General features: G+C 34.5%; 1 protein-coding gene across 1 annotated transcript; it reads left to right on the top strand.

Moving 5' to 3' along the window:
* Positions 1-3,918: 3,918 nt before the first annotated feature.
* On the top strand, positions 3,919-16,549 carry LOC110738472 (protein fluG-like). The gene is made up of 18 exons (XM_021918881.1): positions 3,919-4,249; positions 7,363-7,614; positions 7,848-7,915; positions 8,039-8,154; positions 8,232-8,337; positions 8,747-8,903; positions 8,989-9,084; positions 9,185-9,233; positions 9,927-10,195; positions 11,041-11,213; positions 11,753-11,873; positions 11,957-12,009; positions 12,117-12,246; positions 13,167-13,312; positions 14,227-14,412; positions 14,822-15,054; positions 15,476-15,618; positions 16,263-16,549. Exons 1-18 carry the CDS (start codon positions 4,064-4,066, stop codon positions 16,323-16,325), a joined length of 2,547 nt encoding a protein of 848 aa, XP_021774573.1. The 5' UTR covers positions 3,919-4,063; the 3' UTR covers positions 16,326-16,549.
* The last annotated feature ends 2,440 nt before the right edge of the window (positions 16,550-18,989 follow it).

The raw sequence follows: 18,989 nt of genomic DNA, 5'->3' as shown, positions 1-18,989 counted from the left end.
AGGGTATATCATCTTTTCAATACCAAGGAACTTCTAACTATAAATAACTCTATTCAAGTTCCAACATCACAGACCCAATTCATGCTAACACAAAAGACCAATTCTTGACAAACCCTAGCAATTACAAGCAACTTGCATTGTCAATATTAACTAATTTAAAGACCAATTCTTCAAAAACCATAACAATGGAGGAGCGCTATTACGACTTACCTAGCAATGAGGAGCGCTATAACAATGGAGGAGCTGCTACATACTTCAATAATGGAGGAGCTGCTATATATGGAGGGAGGCAGAAGAGAAGAGCTGAGTGCGTGCGTGCTTGAGGGGTGAAAGTAGAAGAACAGGGGAGTGCGTGCTTGAGGGAGGCATAAGAACAGGGGAGTGCGTGCTTGAGGGAGGCAGAAGAACAAAACCCTTCAATGGAAGCTTCAATTCAATGGAGGAATGGTTTGGGGAAAGGAAGGCGCGCGTTTTTGGAGGTGAAAGAAGAACGTTTGCACAGCTTGCTGTTTGTATTCAAAAACCCGAATTTTTTTTTTAAATTGGCAACGGTTAACCGTTGCCAAATAAAACCAATTTTTTTTTTTTTAAAATGGCGCTCACAGCAAGTTGGCAACGGTTTTCATGAACCGTTGCCATAGGGGGGTTGCCTAATTCTTTTTTTCTACTAGTGAATGGACATCGTTAGAAAGCTGCCCGTTGCACCGGGACAGAGAGTTTATATGCTGGCACTGACAAACTACTTTTCAAAATGGATCGAGGCAATCACTTTAAAACAGGTAACGGACAAATAAGTTACTTTGTTTTTATGGACGAACATTATTTGCAGGTTTGGCATCCCGTTAGTGATAGTCTATGACAACGGGTTAGAGTTTATCATCGACAAAACTCGTTCGTTTTGCAAGAAGTTCCGAATAGAGTTAAGAACGTCAACACCAAGATATGCACAAGCAAACGGCCAAGCAGAATCCAGCAACAAAGTCGTCATCAATGCCATCAAGAAAAAGACTAAAGCAAGCCAAAGGCAAATGGGCCGACGAACTCTCACCAGTCTTGTGGGCTAACAGGATAACACCAAGGTCCATAACGGGGCAAACACCTTTCTCCCTCGTCTATGGATGCGAAGTCGTCCTCCCAGTAGAGGTAGACTTCCCAACGTCTTGATTTGGCCTTATGAAAGAAGAATGCAACCAAGAAGAGATGGAAAATAACTTGGATGCAACTGAAGAAATGAAGGAAACAACTCTGATTAAGATGGTAGCACAACAGCAAATCGTCGCCAAAAGTTTCAACTAGGTGACTGGGTACTCCAAAAAGTGTTCTAATATACAAAGGATCCCGCTGAAGGAAAGTTGGCCACTTCATGGGAAGGACCATACCAGATCGTCGAAGTTGTCAACAACGGCGCCTACCAATTATGCGACAAAGAAAGTAAACCTATTCCAATAAGTTGGAACGCGACCAACCTGAGAAATTATCACTTTTAGAATGCCAAAAATCTCTATCGACGATAAGGTAATTCTTCAGACTTTACTCCCGAATTTTACTTCTTCTTTAATTCTTATTCTGCCAACGAGTATTAACTCAAGCATCAAAGGGCCGTTGGCCGTTAACAGTACTCTAACTTCGTTGATTTTGTAGGATAATCGTCAACGCAACGAACAAGAAATGAAGGTCATGACCAAAAATTCTCGTCACGACGACAATACAGAAATATGTCGGTTACACTAACATCCCATAAAATGTGTCGTGCCGTGCTTTTTTCATGCTGGACCGACTTTACTTGTAATTAAGTTTGTAACATACCCAATTTCCCAAATATTACCCCATTAAAAGCCCACCAAATTAACGCTTGTCCTTACTTCTCGTAACTCCATATGCTTGACTCAACCCCATCTCCCTCCTCTGCCGCCCAAAACCACCCACCTGACCACCTCCAATCATATGACATTTTCATTTACCTAATTGCTGCCCTTTTGTTTTAGTTGCTACAGAGTATAATAAGAAAAAGTAAACAAACAAAGATATTTAGGAGAAAATTTAAGAATAAGTCAACCTTTGCATGCTTAGCTCAAAATAAATCAACCTTTTAATTAACTAAAAATAAGTTAAATTTGGAATATTTTCTTTTAATAGGTCAAATTACCTACAACCTACATATCAAGTCACTTTTTTTTATTGAAAAATTATTTATTTTAATTAATTATTAAATTTTTTTAAGAAAAAACCCACCACTACAGGCCATTCCTCCACTCCTACTTCCACTCTAGCCACCGCAGCACAGACTACCTCCCCCGCGGATGCTTTTCTTTCTCTCATCACCCACCGCCAGCCCTCCCTCACCCCTAATCCCTCTCAATCTCTTCCACCCTCCTGACACTTGCCGACCCTTTTCCCTGCCTCCTCTCTTAGCATCGGCCTACGCTTGCCGAGATCAATCACACAAAAACCCACCTAAAAACCACCATACGTAACTCAAATCCCCACATTAATCTCCAGAATACCACCATAGTTACCCCAAACCCACCCCCTAATCACCGAAACCAACCCCTAACCACCAAAAACCCACCCCACATTTCGATTCAACCAACCTAAACGTAAAAAAATAGAGAGATGGGCAAGGAGTAGAGGCGGCGGCGATGGGAGGGAATTGAAGAAAGAGAAAGAGATCGACGACAGTGGTCGACGAGGGAGCTAGATGTGGCCGGCGGGAGTTAGGTTGGAGTTTGTTCTACGGTAGAGGTAGGAGAATTTTTGTAAAAAAATTTAATCAAACCATTCATTTTGATTAAATTAAAATGAACCAATCCTTTTATGACATGTGGCATACTTAACCTAAACAACCGGTTACCCCCAAAAACAACAAGTCATGACTGGGAAGATATATTATAAAGGTTCACTTATTAATAAAAAAAACTTGACCTATTTTAAGCTAATTGCGCAAAGGTTGACTTATTTTTGACAAATTTTCCTAATTTTTTTTGTAAGTATTAAAAACTTTTGTAATATTCTTCAAAAAAAAATAAAAAAATAAAAAATAAAAAATAAAAACTTTTTTTATAAAGTGGCACATAAATAAATGTTTAATTAAGATGGGATAAATAGAGAAATTACATGCCGATAAATTTTTTAGGATAGATCACAATAACAAAAAATTAGAGAGTGAAGGATAACTCAAGTGGTTAGAGCTCCCCTCCCAGTTCCAGCACATCTTGGAATCGATTTTCATCACCTGCCCTTCTGGCTTTTTAAACACAAAAAAACAATAACAAGAAATTACAAATGAAATGTCTACAAGTACTTTTACATCTCTTGTTGGTATACGTATTACGGAGCATACTAATATGGATCTTAAATTACCAATTGTCTCTTGTTAGTATTGTTGTACCCACAAGTACAATCACAAGGTGTAAAGATACCAACATATATTTGCTATTGTCAAAAATGACGAGAGTAATTATTGTTTTAGACAATTTTGGATAAAATTGGATGTTATTCTCATATATTAACATGGTTAGACTCATATTTTAGACCATATAAGGGTATTTTTGTCTTTAACCTTTCTTTCCCATTTCTCCATATATACTCGTACTTTTTTAAAATTGATAAAGAGGACCCCGACCAGACCTCAACGCCCACAGTTTTTTTGATCTAGTATTTGAGGGCAAGACATTTGAGAGTAGACGAGAGGGTAAGAGAATTTCTACCCCCCAAATACCCTCACTTGGTAGGATTTGAAACCTAAACCTCTAAAATCTAGATAAAAACTTAATAAGTGAGCCAACACTTTATTGGTTTCTTATATACTCAGTATTGCTGTCCACATTCATATACTAATATATTGTAGTCTAATACTACAACAAAGTATTGTCCACATTCATTTACGCAAATACTTCCTTAATTGATAAGTTATGCTAACATTATATAGAGTACTTTATAATTAATAACGTAAATAATCTCCCAAAGTCAAAACATAAGAGCAGAGCTTATCCAAACACCAAAGCGGCAAACGCAAACCCACAACAAAGTTCAAACAAACTTCATCCACTTATAAATTACAAGTATGAGTTTGAGATGTAGAAAAGTGGATAGATTTGCAGAACTGAAAAAAACAATTGACAATTTAGAATTAATCGACGCTCATGCTCACAATATCGTCGCTATAAATTCGTCATTTCCATTCATCAAATGCTTTACCGAAGCCGATGGTGACGCTTTATCCTTTGCTCCTCACTCTCTCTCTTTCAAGGTAACCTTTTTTTTTTATTTTTTTTTATTTTTATTGTATGCTTTTATTTCTTCCTTTTCTACTTTATTAATTTTTCAACCAAGTTGATTTATTGTGATTTACTTGTATAATTCTGATTATCGTTAGTTCATGCCAAAATTGGAGGTGATAATTTCGAAAACATTTTGCTTTTTTTGATGAGAGATGAGTACATTTATGTCATTATGTGATTAATTATACAATCTCCATTTCATATTATATTTTAAAGTTGCGAATAATATGAAAATTGGGATAATATGATCATTATCCTTGGTAATTTTGTTTGCAAAATTCTGACTATCGTTAGATCATGCCAAAAATGCTTATGAGAGACATATTTTTTTTTCAGTAAAATATTCATCCATCAAAGAGAAAGGGGGGTGATTAATTTTTTTTCTCATTTTGATATTTATTGATTTTTTGTTTGATAGATTTTGTACCAAATAGAAAAAAAAAATATATAGATTTCTGCATTAATTTTTCAATTATTTTCTTAATTTTTTTTTTTTTTTTAAATTTCCAATACTTGTTTTGTTGTTTTTCGTTTAAGGTTGGATATTTTTGAAGAAAATGTGACATTTAATAAGCTGAATAAGGGAAATATTCATTATAAATAAACATTAAATAAATCAATTCACTTGTGTTTTTGCCATGAATTTTCAAACTTATACCCCCCACCAATTTAGAAATCAATATTACATGCATCAATGCATCATCACCTAATTATTTATTCTCTTTGGTCAAAAATTCGATCTACTCGTAGTTGTTGGATAATCATGCTCACTTGGTGGTCTTGGTCCCCCTACTTACTTGAAAATGACCCAACAATTACAAAAAGGTCCCCCTACTTATTTGAAAATGACCCATCAATTAAAAAAAATGGATGTAAATGAAAAGTGATTATCTAATACAAGTAATAGTTTTTGCTATTTTTTTTGATGTACTACTCATACCTTGTTCATCATTATAAATTGATCATATCTCTCAATATAATATTTCTCACATTTTTAATCAAAGTAATGTATCTAATTCAAAACGGAAAAAGTATTACTCATACTCATGTACCGGCATGTTTCAATCGACAAGTATTTTTCTTAAAAAGGACATTGGTTGGTAAAGTGGTAAAGTGGTGGCTGAGTAGGTGGAGTATCGTTGTTGGATCTGTCATTAAGTTAGTGACACCTTCTTTAAGTATTACTTCAGTGTTAATCTGTTTTTAGCGTGTTAAAATATGTTCCCTAATTTCCTAGAAAGGTTGGTTGTTGTATTACTTGTACATTTATGTAGTACATGGATTATGACTGATAAAGTGATAATCTGTCATATACTTGAAATACTCCTTTCGTTTCAAAATTATATTTCTACTCCGTATTAAATATTTGTACATTTCCTAATACCTTATTTAACCACATATAAATAGTAATAAAGTGATAATGTATTAATGTCCCTTAAGATAGTATCTATTCCTCATTTTTCACAAAGGGTATTTTATATTGGAATGTTTAAAAAAATTAAACAATGACTCGAAAAAATAGGTTATGTAAGGATATTTCATATAAGGAAAAATAAAATGAGTAGGTGTACTATGATAAAATTACTATGTAATACAAAACAAAAATACTAAAAATAGACATAATATTTTGGGACACTAAAAAAATGAATAAAACATGGAAGAGTAAAAGGTTAATATTTCGATTTTTAAAACTACACATGGGGACAAATATGTTTTTACTTATATAGATTTGTCAGAGAGGTCATACTATGATTTGTTTTCTAAACTAAGAGGAGTTCTTTAAATTCAAATGTAGTTCATTGCTTTTAATGCTCCCTTAAGTCCCTTTACCCTCATAATTGGTTTGCTACCTATAAATGCAACGAATTTTAACAAGAGGCCTAAAAGCAACAAGGATAATGATGTTATATAAGAAAGGTTGACAAATGCTTCTTAACATTTAGAATTTGACATTTAGTCAAATTTGATCTGTGTTCTAAGTATTCTTTCTATCCATTTTAAGGCTATCAACATCTACTTTTTGAATGCTGAAAAAGAGTGTGAAAAAGGTAAAAAAAATTGGATTGTGGGGTGGGGGTGTAGCGTGTAGGTCCTAACTTTAATTTTAGAGAAAAACAAGTATCTTTAATTAAGGGCACCTCAAATTGGCAAATGTTAAATTTATTTTTCAACTTAAGTTATTTACTCCCACCAATCCTAAAGAACTTTCTATTTTTATTTTAGTTGGATCTTAAAGACTTAAATGTACTTCTTATATTATTCATATATTTAATTTAATAATATTTAATAAAAAATTATAAAAAGTTGATATTATAAAAATACACATTGAAATGAATCCAACAAAATCCAATGAGATTTCTTTTCTTTATATATTAAACAAGGCCTAACTGTAAAAAGTGAGTAAAAAGGTCTGAAAATGTACAATGTGTAAAATGTGCAAAATAAGATTTTATATTTATCATTTGTGAACTATATCTATGAAATGTGGTGTTTAGCACCTCCGTTACTTTTTAGTTTCAACAAAGGGGTATTTTTTGTGAGATATAAAAATTTCTTTGTTGCAACTTAAAAGTAGCGGAGGTACTGAGGTAGTATTATATTTGATGACCTTTTTGATAGCTTTTTTCTTTGATAACCATATCTATCAAGGACAGTGGTGCTAGCATCAATTTTTGTCCTGTCCTTAATCCTGCAATAGCAATAAACAACCATCACTGTGTTTCATATACAACTCCCATTGATGCCAAGTTTGGCTACTCCGTTGATGCAATGACTTAGTAAATATGTTAGACAATACACCAATATCAAGCAACTTTCTCAATTAGTGAGTGTAGTGCACTAGTGCTTGATGAATGTAAAATGATACTGCAATCCTATGATAACTTTATTATAAACTACAAGTAATTCTTTCTGTTTCATTTTTATTTACTAAATAGTTAGCTTGTTATGCAGATTTTTTCTTTTCTCCTGAATAGTTATGTACTTATGTCGTGCTGCATCTTTTATTGGAATTAAATTGAGTAATAATCATTTCATAATTTGGCTACAACACTTGTTGATGGTTTTTTTTTTTTTTTCTCAGAGGGGGGTGAGGGAAATTGCTGAACTATATAAATGCAAATTATCTTTGTACGACATTGAAGAGTATCGGAAACACTCTGGAATAGATTCTGTTAGCTCAACATGTTTTGAAGCTGCAAGGATCGCAGGATTACTTATTGACGATGGTCTTGATTTTGACAACAAGTATGAGATTGAGTGGCATAAGAGCTATGTGCCTTTTGTTGGGAGAATATTACGAATTGAGCACTTGGCAGGAAAAATTTTGGATGAAGTAAGAACATTTTGGCTCTTTATTAGTTTAAAAATTTTGAACTTTCCTGTCTAGTATGTTATTTTCAAGCTTTTTTAGTACAAATATGGGAAAAAAGACATTATTCACACATTCTTAAACATGAAAGTTTTAAATCTTTGGTTTCACAATCTTGTTTATATTCTCGATCCTTGCATATGTAACATTTCTCTGATTTATGAGTATGTTTTTGTATTGTCTGCATGATATTATAGGACTTGCCTGATGGAGCTGCATGGACGCTGAACAAGTTTACTGAAGTTTTTGTTGAAAAATTGAAGTCATATCCTTTGCAATTATAATTTATAATCCTTGTGTTTATTATATGGTAATGTGAATGATTATTATGACAAGATGAATATGCCTTTTCAATTTCTGTTATGGGTTTCCATGACCTTTGTTCCACATTAGCTACCACAGTGGCTGGATTAAAAAGTATAGCTGCATATCGTGGTGGTCTAGAAATTGATCCATATATCAGCGAAAAGGATGCTGAAAATGGCCTGTCTGAAGTTTTAAGTGGTGAGTGAAACCTGAGAGATGTCATATTATTCATAACCAACATACATACTTACTTCTGTGTCTATTCTATTTTACAGCTGGGAAGCCTGTTCGGATTGCAAATAAGAAGTTAATTGACTATATCTTTATTCGTAGTTTGGAGGTTGCTTTGCACTTTGACTTGCCAATCCAAATACACACAGGGTATTTACCTACTTTATAAGTCAATTGCTTTGAGTATATTATAAATTTATATTTATATTCCTCTGTTCCTTAATATTATTGACACTTGCTATCTGCATACAATTTAATAGAAGGAAATAATGTGTGGACAACTTGCCAATTTGTTATCTACAATAAGAAAAAAAAGTACACCTATGTGAGTAAAGTTGGGATTTCATAAGCACCTTCCCAACACAGAGATGTTGCAATAGTTGTAAACCTTTCTTAAATAATAATTGTTGCTGTATTAGGGGAAGTAATTACTAATTTTAGGTGCTTTGGTGTGCTCTTTATTGTCTTCTAACTATTCTTCTTGTAAGATAAACTTGTATTTTTTTTCCCTATACTGTAATTTTCTTTGCACTAAGATTTTAAATTGTATTGGCCATAGGTTTGGAGACAAAGATCAAGATTTAAGGACATCAAACCCACTTCATCTTCGAAAGGTACTTGAAGATGCAAGATTTGACAAATGTCGATTTGTTCTGTTACATGCTTCCTATCCATTTTCAAAGGAAGCATCATACTTGGCTAGCGTTTATCCCCAGGTATCATTTATGCCACTAAACTTGTTTCACTTCATGCCATAGCTAAATTTTACAAGTAGCAGTTAAGCTTTTCTTAATGTGCTAGGTCTATCTTGACTTTGGATTGGGACTTCTCTTACTAAGCAACAATGGGATGAAATCTGCAGTTAAAGAGTTACTAGAGCTGGCTCCTATAAAAAAGGTGACGTGTTTACAAGAAATGTGTGCTACAGAATTACGTTTTTCTAAAGATGAAACTTGATATATTACATTATATCTTACATTGGGGTGATTTTCTACAGGTGATGTTCAGCACTGATGGCTATGCATTTCCTGAAGCTTTTTACTTAGGTGTGTTCATCTTTGGTTTAATTCAGATCCAATTCCATTTTCAAGTAAATTCTTACAGTAGTTATGCAGTACAATGGACTACATATATCAATAAGTTCATATTTGTTATCATATAATTTTCTTTTTTGACATATGGGGCACTGTAAAATTAGGAACTAGAGTTTCAAGTCTAAAAAAACTGTAATAAATCTCTGATAACTGATGCTGAAATCTTAATTATTAACTATGTGGTTGGTTTTCGGATCATTACCCACATCCACATGACTTTAAAACCTGAACTTTCTAATATTATATGTAACATTTTGTCCTCCTTAACCAGGCCTCTGTCTAATTATCTGGTCAAGTTTAAGGTGACATATGCATCCTGAGCTAGGCTAGGTTGGGCCCAGTATGTTAACGCTTTGTGTATTACCTAGGCTACGAAACACCGTAGTCTGCATATAAGATTAGCAATAGTGTGTGACAAGACATTTGATTTAATTGGAGACCGTAAGTTAGAAGAATTTACTTACGATATTGTTTTTATTTTGGGTCATTCATTTGTCATGCACATCATATAGCTGCGTAGGAGCAGTACACTTTTGTCTTTTGGAATAACAAGGTTAATTATATTAGAGATGTAGTTTGGCCATTTTGAGTGAAGGTTTCAAAAGGTAGTCAATAGTCCTCACAGTTCCCATTCCAATTTTATAGGTGCCAGGCGAGCACGTGAGGTTATCTTCTCGATTTTACGTGATTCTTGCATTGATGAAGATCTATCGATTCCTGAAGCATTGGAAGCAGCCAAGGACCTTTTTGCTGAGAATGCAATTCAATTTTACAAGATCAAACAGAGTGTTAAATTGGACCCAACTAAAGCCATACCTTATAATAATGGAGAGACTACAATTGTTTTGCCAAAAAGTCATATTACTTTAGTCCGTGTAATCTGGATCGATACTTCAGGGCAATGCAGATGTCGTGTAAGTTTTTAAAGTTTTCTTAGAAATAATTTGAAATTTGTGGCTTCTTGCATCATTATTATATTACAGTTCTGCTTGTTACAAAGGATATTCATGCCTTATAATGGTTCAGTTTTCGATTGAATTACCATTTAAGTATCCCATTTTTCTTTGAACTATGGAGTAATATGGAGTAATAAGTAACAAGCAGTTCCAGACTATTGAACTTTGAACCTTACTTGTATGTTCTATGACTGGTAGTTGTAGCCTCAAGTATTTAATTCTTTTGCCAATGAGTTGCCTCTCTAAATTTTTACGTGCTTGCTTAGACATACTAACAATTTTCACCTTACCTTTATGAATGAAAATACATATTTGCAAATGAAACAAATAATTTTACAACTATACATGCCTAATTTTATTCTCAACAAAACAAAGTGCTTAGTTCTACTAACTCTATAGTCACCTCACACGCTATTTAAAATTATATGTATTACTATATGCATATATACCTATGTTCATGAATTTACCTTTTAGATCTTTCACTTGTTTTTCTCTTAAATTCTAGCATATTCAATTATCAATTTAGCTTTGGTAATAGTCTGCGCTGGTTCATATTCTTTATTTGCTCGGAATTTCTGAAATTTTTGTGCAAAGAATATTTGTTGGCCTATCTTGTGAATTTGATTTGCTCCTAAATTTACCCTCTTCCTTCTTACTCTTATCATTTCTGCAATCTTGAAAATAAAAATTATGAGTATTAAATTTTTTATTTTCATACACCGATTGTAGTTTAGTAAGTCAAATACATTGTGGTAATCTTATTGCTATTTGGAGTTGTCGTTAATGTATCTGATATTATACAGGTTGTTCCTATAAAGCGCTTTCATGATGTTGTCAAGAAAAATGGTGTTGGTTTAACTTTTGCGTGCATGGGAATGCCCTCTTTTATGGATGGTCCTGTTGCTGAGTCTAACTTGACAGGAACAGGCGAGATCAGACTTATTCCTGATATGTCAACCCTTAGAAACATCCCATGGTAATTATATTCAATAGAATATGTTTAATATCTTAATCTTCACAATTTTTTCTCCTTACTCGTACAGACATAAATCTTACTTTTTTTGTGGAATATTAGAATATTGTTGTGGAATTTGCTTCTGTATTTTGTATAAATCCCGTTAGGAGATTTGGTAGAACTTATGTTACATATATGTTATGCATCATATGTTATTTACATGAATCCAGTACTTGGGAAAGGTGCTTCATGTTTGTTGGTTGCTACATTACAATTTAAAGGAAGTAATTGCAGTGTAAGATAAAGTCCAAATAGTTGTTATGTAACTTTTCATTCCACTAATTCACATGCTTGAACTGTACTGCTTAAGAATTGTTTAGGAAGATTCCACTATAAGGTAATTACATTGTATTGTTTTCAAGATTATCAATGCCGGATCATTTTCTTTCTTTCTAGGCGCTTTGTTCACAGATGTTTATTGTGCTTGTGTTCTTTAAGAAACTATCCATTAATATTTTCTTCTTATTTGCCTTATTGGGTTCTTCTATTTTCTTTGTCAGGGTTTATGGAGAAGGGATGGTTTTATCTGACATGCATCTGAAGCCTGGTGAACCATGGGAATATTGCCCAAGGGAGGCATTGAGGAGGGTTGCAAAAGTTATGAAAGAAGAGTTTAATTTGGTATCGTTTTTTTTGCTTAGTATTTCAACAATATACGAATCTAAGTTGTTCTACCTCTAAATGTTTTGGTGTATCATGTCTAGGAAATGAATGCAGGGTTTGAGAATGAATTTTATATCTTGAAACTGATTACAAGGTTATTACATTAATTCTTCCACTCTTTTAATTCACTTTTGTTTCATTAGTATCCACAAGTTTTAAGATATTATAGTATCAGGTATTTAAAATTGAAAAATTTTGTAGGGATGGAAGTGAAGAATGGGTTCCATTTGATTCAACTCCATATTGCTCAACTTCATCATATGATGCAGCTTCTCACATCCTCAATGAAATGTTTACAGCACTTCAGGCTTTGGATATTTCAGTGGAGCAGGTACGGAGTAGATTACTTTTAATAGTTGGTCTCCGGATAGTTTCTTGGAAAATAGAAAATGGATACTAGGATGGCTGGTAAACAAGTAGTCAATTGGGAGTGCATGATTGGAAGTGGGACTTAGTAGTTGTCTCTCGTTCTGGTGTTTTGTTTTCCTCTTTTCTTATTACCAATGCATCTATCAAGGTACCTTATATTCAAATGTGTAAATTTTGTTGAAAAACAAAATCTAGTTTCATACCATAAGCATCACAAAGCCATATAGGAATAGGTTAAGAGCAATTGAGCATCATAGTTATAAGGTACGGAGGTACCCCATTGCACTATCATTTGCAACCCAAATGTGTAATTATAACATACAAGCCAAGATATCAATATAAATTTATCTTAGAAAAATCAACAACTCCTCTCTTCTCCAACATATTAAATGGTGCTCCCTTCTCCGTGTTATCAAGAATCCAAAAATGGAGGGGAAAATGCTTCTTCTCTTATGCAAAATATGCCCAACGATCATGTAGTAACCGAATGAGAGGGTAGAAAGGGTGTTTAACCAAATACTTTGTCATTCTGAAGAAATTAATAATATAATTTTAGCTCATGTGTTGCCTTTGTAATTTAGTTTCATCATGATTCTTTAGACTAATATTACTGAATGCTAGGGAAATTTCCCCCTTTGGCAAAAGTCGACATTGATCAATTCTAAGAAACTAATGTTAGGAGTGTCTACATAGAAAATTGATGGGATGGGGAAATTTCTAGTTCATCAAATTCCAAGGGTTACAAATTGTCACAATAGAATGTTCTGGGTGATGATTGTTTGCCATTAAACTGTAATGCGAGTTACTTCATATTTCTTTTTATTGGTGTAATGTCTTAACTCAGATATTCTTTTGGTAATTTTTTTTCATTATATGCTCTAGATACATGCCGAAGCAGGGAAAGGCCAATTTGAGATGGCACTGGGACACAGTGTTTGTACCAGTGCTGCTGATAATTTGGTTTTTGCCCATGAAGCTATCAGGGGCGTGGCTAGAAAACACGGATTGCTCGCAACTTTTGCACCAAAGTAAGTATCATGTCTGAACCTAAAGTGGCAAGATGATGAATATAATTGTTTGTCTAAAGCAAAATTGTTGTCATCCTATTATGAAAATTCCAAGTACTTATTTGCAGCTCTTTTTGTTGAATCTTTCCCCTGGTAAATTGCAGTAGAAAACTGCTCATATTTGTTGATATTGTTAGTGATTATTACAAATAATTCTGTACATCTTTTACTATTGAGGTGTTAGACAACAGCGAGAAATAACTGTACAGTGTATAGAGTATTTAACATCATAGTTAATTATGGTTTTAATTCTGTTGGGTTAGCTGATATTACAATTATAGGAATTTAGATGCTATCAGCAGAATTTCTAGAAAACTATACTTATAACTTCTTTCAACGAATCCCGATGATGTGAATTGTAAAGTATTTAGATATATCTTTGATGTATGTGTGTAGTCCCATACTTGAATTCGAACTTCGAGTGTGATTCCCTTTCTTGGTTCACACAAGCACGTATCTAAATCACCTTGCATTCTGTTTACTAAAATAGAAGAATTTCACAGCTATCTCTTGTGAGGGGCAAGTATATTTTGATGATTCTCATATTGTTGTATCTCATACTTAAAAGTATGTGATCTTATAGTTCTCAATTAATTATCCCATAGTTCAAAGTTGGTTTCTAGTATTATATCCACATAAAATTGAGCATTATATCTCTATATGTTATTAATCATATACTATTATCACTTACCTGTTGATTGTATGATACTCAGTTTCATAGACTGCACTAATAATTTGTAATTGCATATGAATTTCCAACCCTGTTCTTTTTGTGTGTATAGGTTGATTATGATGATTGTCTTATAATTATTCTCGACATTATGTTTGTTATCTTGGTGTCGACTTCTTAATCATTTTCTTTCTTTTCACCCTAGGTATAAATTGGATGACATTGGTTCTGGATCTCATGTGCATCTAAGTTTGTGGGAAAATGGGGTAAATGTTTTTACTGGGTCTTCTGGATCTGGCTATGGAATGTCGAAAGTTGGTCAGGAATTCATGGCTGGAGTTTTATTTCATCTTCCCGCCATTTTGGCATTTACTGCTCCAAATCCTAATAGGTAACAATTTTAATTTAATTATTATGTAGAGCATTTTGAGCAGAGGATTTCTCTCCAAATGTTTAAGTCTAAGCATTATTCTTCATTTCTCATATAAGTTAGCTTGTGAGCATGAGCCCATATTCAGTATCGCTACCCCTTTACGAGCAGTTTCCGTCAAATGATATTGCCGTGGATTGTTAACATGTGATTCAAGAACATATTATGCTCTTTAGAACATTATTCAGCTTTTAATGAGCTTACTTATAGATAATCTGCCTAAATTTTTTTCTCCATGTATTGCTGTTTATCAAGGTTTATGTAGCAAAATTTTTGTAGGTAACCTTTTCATATTATTTAATGTGCATCAACATATGTTGTTGAAATATACTATCTAATTTGCATCATTTTAAAATTATATAATCTGCAGTTATGATCGTATACAACCGGATACATGGAGTGGAGCATATCATTGCTGGGGAAAAGAGAACAGGGAAGTTCCTTTGAGAACTGCCTGCCCTCCTGGAGTTGAAGATGGTCTCGTAAGCAACTTTGAAATCAAATCTTTTGATGGATGTGCAAATCCCTACTTGGGTTTGGCTTCTATAATTGCTGCAGGGATCGATGGCTTGCGGAGGCACCTCACTTTGCCTCCTCCTATTGGTAAGATTATCTAGAGTTGAAGTATGAAATTATTGTATACAAGATATTTGAATTGAAGTGTAGGTGAAGGAAGTGTTCGCAATTAAATTTAACTTAATCAAATATAAAAACTTGAATATTGTTATGCATAATAATTTTGAAACTAAAATTTTCCTGCACTTTCAAAATTATTCCCGTCTCCCCTTTTAGGAAGGGTTGGGTAAGGACTATGGTAACTACTCTTCCCTTGCATGAAAGTACCCTGTTTTAAGCGAGGGGGTGCTAGACCACTATAGATGTGAGTATACACTCGTTTTCTTTTGAAAGTCTTCAGAAAGTAATTTGGTTGTAAGGAGACAAGAAGTGAATCATTGACACCCCTGATAACATAGAGTTTGTACTTGCTTGTTAACGGACATGTTTTTTGATATATGTGTTGCAGAAGCGAATCCTTCTAGCCTTGATAGTGAACTTCAGAGACTTCCAACATCACTTTCTGAATCCTTAGAAGCTCTTCACAAGGACACCTTCTTTAAAGACTTTTTCGGTGAGAAGCTATTGACAGCAGTAAAGGGAGTTAGGAAGGTAAGTGTATTTCGATTGCAATGTTTCACTTTCATGACCTTGTGTGTTTTGAAGGCTACAATAGGTAATGGTTTTACATGTATGAAGTTTAGTCTCATGTCAATATCTACCCCGGTTCTAAAGTTTCCCCCCCCCCCCCCCTTAAATTTTCATATATCAAACATAACTTTATACCAAATTAAATAACGTTATATTATTACCAAATTTATTAGCAGGTGTGAGTTTGAAAGTTAACCTTGATTATACAAATTTGATAATTATTACTTTGCAACTAATCACAATAGGTTGTTTTATATGGAACTCATAGCATTGTAATCTTCTCATTTATAGTAATATCTTTTTTCCCTCTTCAATGTATGATCTTATTGCCTTCTGCAATACTTCTGAAGTTGGCCATTTATATGATATAAGCTTGTAAGTATTCGAAGCATGATCAACCTTATGAGTTACGAGTATTTTGAACAAGGTGTTAACAGTAGGACACTTATACTTTCCTGCATATTAGATCTTTAGGCGACCTTTTATGTGTCACAACCGAAAGCTGTTTTTGTTGAACATTTCCAATTTATGCTGAAGCGCTCGAGTTTCATTGCCTTTGTATCATTTGTCTTGTATTATTAAGAATTTGGTTTTATGTTTTGCAGGCTGAAGTGGCGTACTACTCGCAGAATAAAGATGCATACAAGCAACTCATATACCGATATTAACCTTCAACTTTGGTAACCAAAGGAAAAGGAAAAAGAGAGGGATATTCGAACTTTGAAATATAAACTTTTTATACTTTTCTATTATTTAAATTTCAGCAATGAATGTAATCTCCTAATACAAACAAATAAAAAAAAAATATTATGTGAACTCTATAAAACTAGAAAAACTTTTAAGGCTTTAAAAAACTCTCTAACATTACAAAGTTTCAATCTTTGACCTTAAATGATTTAATACAGTAGTTAGTATAAACTCTTAACAATTAAAGTCTTGAAAAACATTTTTTTTTCTTTTTTTTTTTTTACATGAGCTTAAACAACAAAACTAAGCTATACTAATAAAAAGATAAATTAGTCGTTGCCGGAGCTGCTAGGAGATGTGGTCTGTGCACGTGATCCTTGGGAACCTTTTGAGTGCTACACCAAGCAAAGATCGTACTAACAAGCCTAATAATTGTTGGGTTTGAAAAGTGTGGAGAAGGTTCAAGAAGTCTAAGGGGGTGCATAGCTTTGGAGTTAAGCCATGTATTGTTTGCTCGGTGCAAAGCAACAATGAAAGGTAAGGCTAATTTCAAATGAGCATATCTCAAGATCTAGAAATGATATTGAGATTATTCAAGTTAGAGGTGATAGCTCGTCTCAAGATCTTTCCAACTACTAGTCACAAGCTCAATTTGGTCAAGAATCGAGGGAGTTATGACCATTATAAGAAGAGTTGTCCGTGCAGCGCGGAAGTTCAACCGAACTTTTGAAGGAAATCGAGTTTTGCTACTGACTCGAGAGTTTGACCGAACCTCTTTGAGGTTCGACCGAACCACCCCTAGTTCAACCGAACTCAGGGTAGGTTCGGTTGAACTAGCTTTCCAGTGCTGCGATTTCTTTTAATTCGCTCGGGATGTAATCTTAGCCGTTTATTAACCTTGTACTCTTGCACTATATATGCTCTTGTTTTGTCATTGTTAGGAGAGTAATAGGATGAAGGGAAAGATGTAGAGAGAGAGCCTAAATGTAAACCCAAACACTTAGGGTTTGAGTGTTTGAGAGGGTGAGTTTGGGGTGGGAGCTTTCATGGTGAATTGAAAGCTTGTAATCTACATTGTTCTTCATTAAATTGTTACTCCATAGTGGATTGGTGGGTTTTTCTCCCGGTTCTCGGGTTTTCCATAGTAAATTCTCCTTGTCTTGTTTGTTGCTTGTTTTTTCGGTCTTCGTTGTTATTAATTGTCGTTAATCGTAAACTAGCTAGCACATTCGTTAATCTTTTCAATTGGTATCAAAGCCAAGGTTGTTTTGGTGGGTTTTTAGGGTTAGTTTGTGTGGTATGCTTGTTGTTTGTTATTGGAAAGTCCAAAAATTGAAATTTTGGTGTTAAATTTCAATTTTGGTGTTGTGGGTGTTCAAAATTTGAGTCTTTGGTATGGATTTCAATTGGTTGTTATTGAAATTGAAAAGTCTTGAATTTTGTATTTGATTAACAATGCGTGGAAGACGGAGTAGGAGGATTGAAATCTATGGAGTGTTGATGTTGGAGTGAAGGATATCAAGGATTTCCCCATCTTGATATCCGGTAGTAAACTCAACGTCATTGATGGCTACATGTTTGTGTGTGAGGGAGGGCCATGGAGAAATTATTGAAGGAACTCGGGTTGAAGTTCATGGGAAAATGGAGTGGTGCCTTGTAACCTTGGAAAACACATGAGTAGTCATGAGGGGTGTGGTTCTTTGCGGAGGCATGACTTGGTCGGATTGCCATTGAGGAAGAGCCGTGGTTTCGGTTTCAATGGTGGAAGATGGCCAAGAAAAGCATATCAAGTGAATTCGAAGGGGTCTCACATGGGTTTTGTGAGACGATGTGAATCTTTGTGGTAGGCATTGTTTGTTGGATTGTCATTGGAGAGAAGCCGTGGCGTTCGGTGTTTTAATGATAGATGAAGATCGGAAAAGACATATCAAGTAAAGGTGTATGATGGAAGGCTCACGTGGTGGTTGTGAGTGATGAATGCACACATGTTTTTATGTGTGTGAAAGGAAAGTATGGGTGCTTGTTGAGGTGGGAGCATGGTAGGAGTGTTCCATCAACGAAAGGAAAATGCCCAAAGACTTGTGTTTGTCACGGAGGGTGAGTTCGTGTAGAGTGCAGTTGGAGTGCTCGGAGAACTATGAAATTCCCTTGAATAATGTGATGTTTATCATAGTTGGTGTAGACTTTGATGTTTGCTTCCTTGGTTGAGAGAAGGTGTCATTTCCTTGGTGTAGAGGAAATGGGTGTGTTGTTGAGGTTGGTTGAGATCTCGATGTTTGCATTGCCTTCTTAGTGTGTAGAAGGTGGTGTGTTGGAGTTGGTGTAGACTCCGGTTTGCTTCCTTAGTGTAGAGGAAATGGTGCTTTCTTGGTTGAGAGAAAGTGGCTTATCAAGATTGGTGTTGATCTTGATGTTTAGTCTCCTTGGTGAAGAGGAGATGGTGTTTCCTTGGTGAAAAGGAAATGACTGTGCCAAAGTTGGTGTAGACTTCGATAGTGTTCCTTGGTGAAGAGGACTCGTATTGCACACATGGAAATTGTGTGTGGGAAAGCAAGTGGAGCAAAGGATGTTTTGTTCGAGTGGGAGCATGGTGAGTTGTTCCGAGAGCAAAGATGAATTCCTTTGGCTTGTGTGTTGCTTTGGAG

Source organism: Chenopodium quinoa, unplaced genomic scaffold, assembly GCF_001683475.1.
Source record: "Chenopodium quinoa cultivar QQ74 unplaced genomic scaffold, ASM168347v1, whole genome shotgun sequence".
Classification (NCBI taxonomy): Eukaryota; Viridiplantae; Streptophyta; class Magnoliopsida; order Caryophyllales; family Amaranthaceae; genus Chenopodium; species Chenopodium quinoa.
Note: the sequence above shows the minus strand (reverse complement) of the source record. Positions and strands in the feature narration are given on the sequence as shown.

Excerpts from the sequence above, each read along its gene's own strand:
- LOC110738472 (XM_021918881.1), top strand. The coding sequence starts at position 4,064 with ATGAGTTTGAGATGTAGAAAAGTGGATAGATTTGCAGAACTGAAAAAA. Across the intron at positions 8,904-8,988 it reads TGGCTAGCGTTTATCCCCAG|GTCTATCTTGACTTTGGATT; the intron begins GTATCATTTATG and ends TTAATGTGCTAG. Across the intron at positions 15,055-15,475 it reads CACTTTGCCTCCTCCTATTG|AAGCGAATCCTTCTAGCCTT; the intron begins GTAAGATTATCT and ends TATGTGTTGCAG.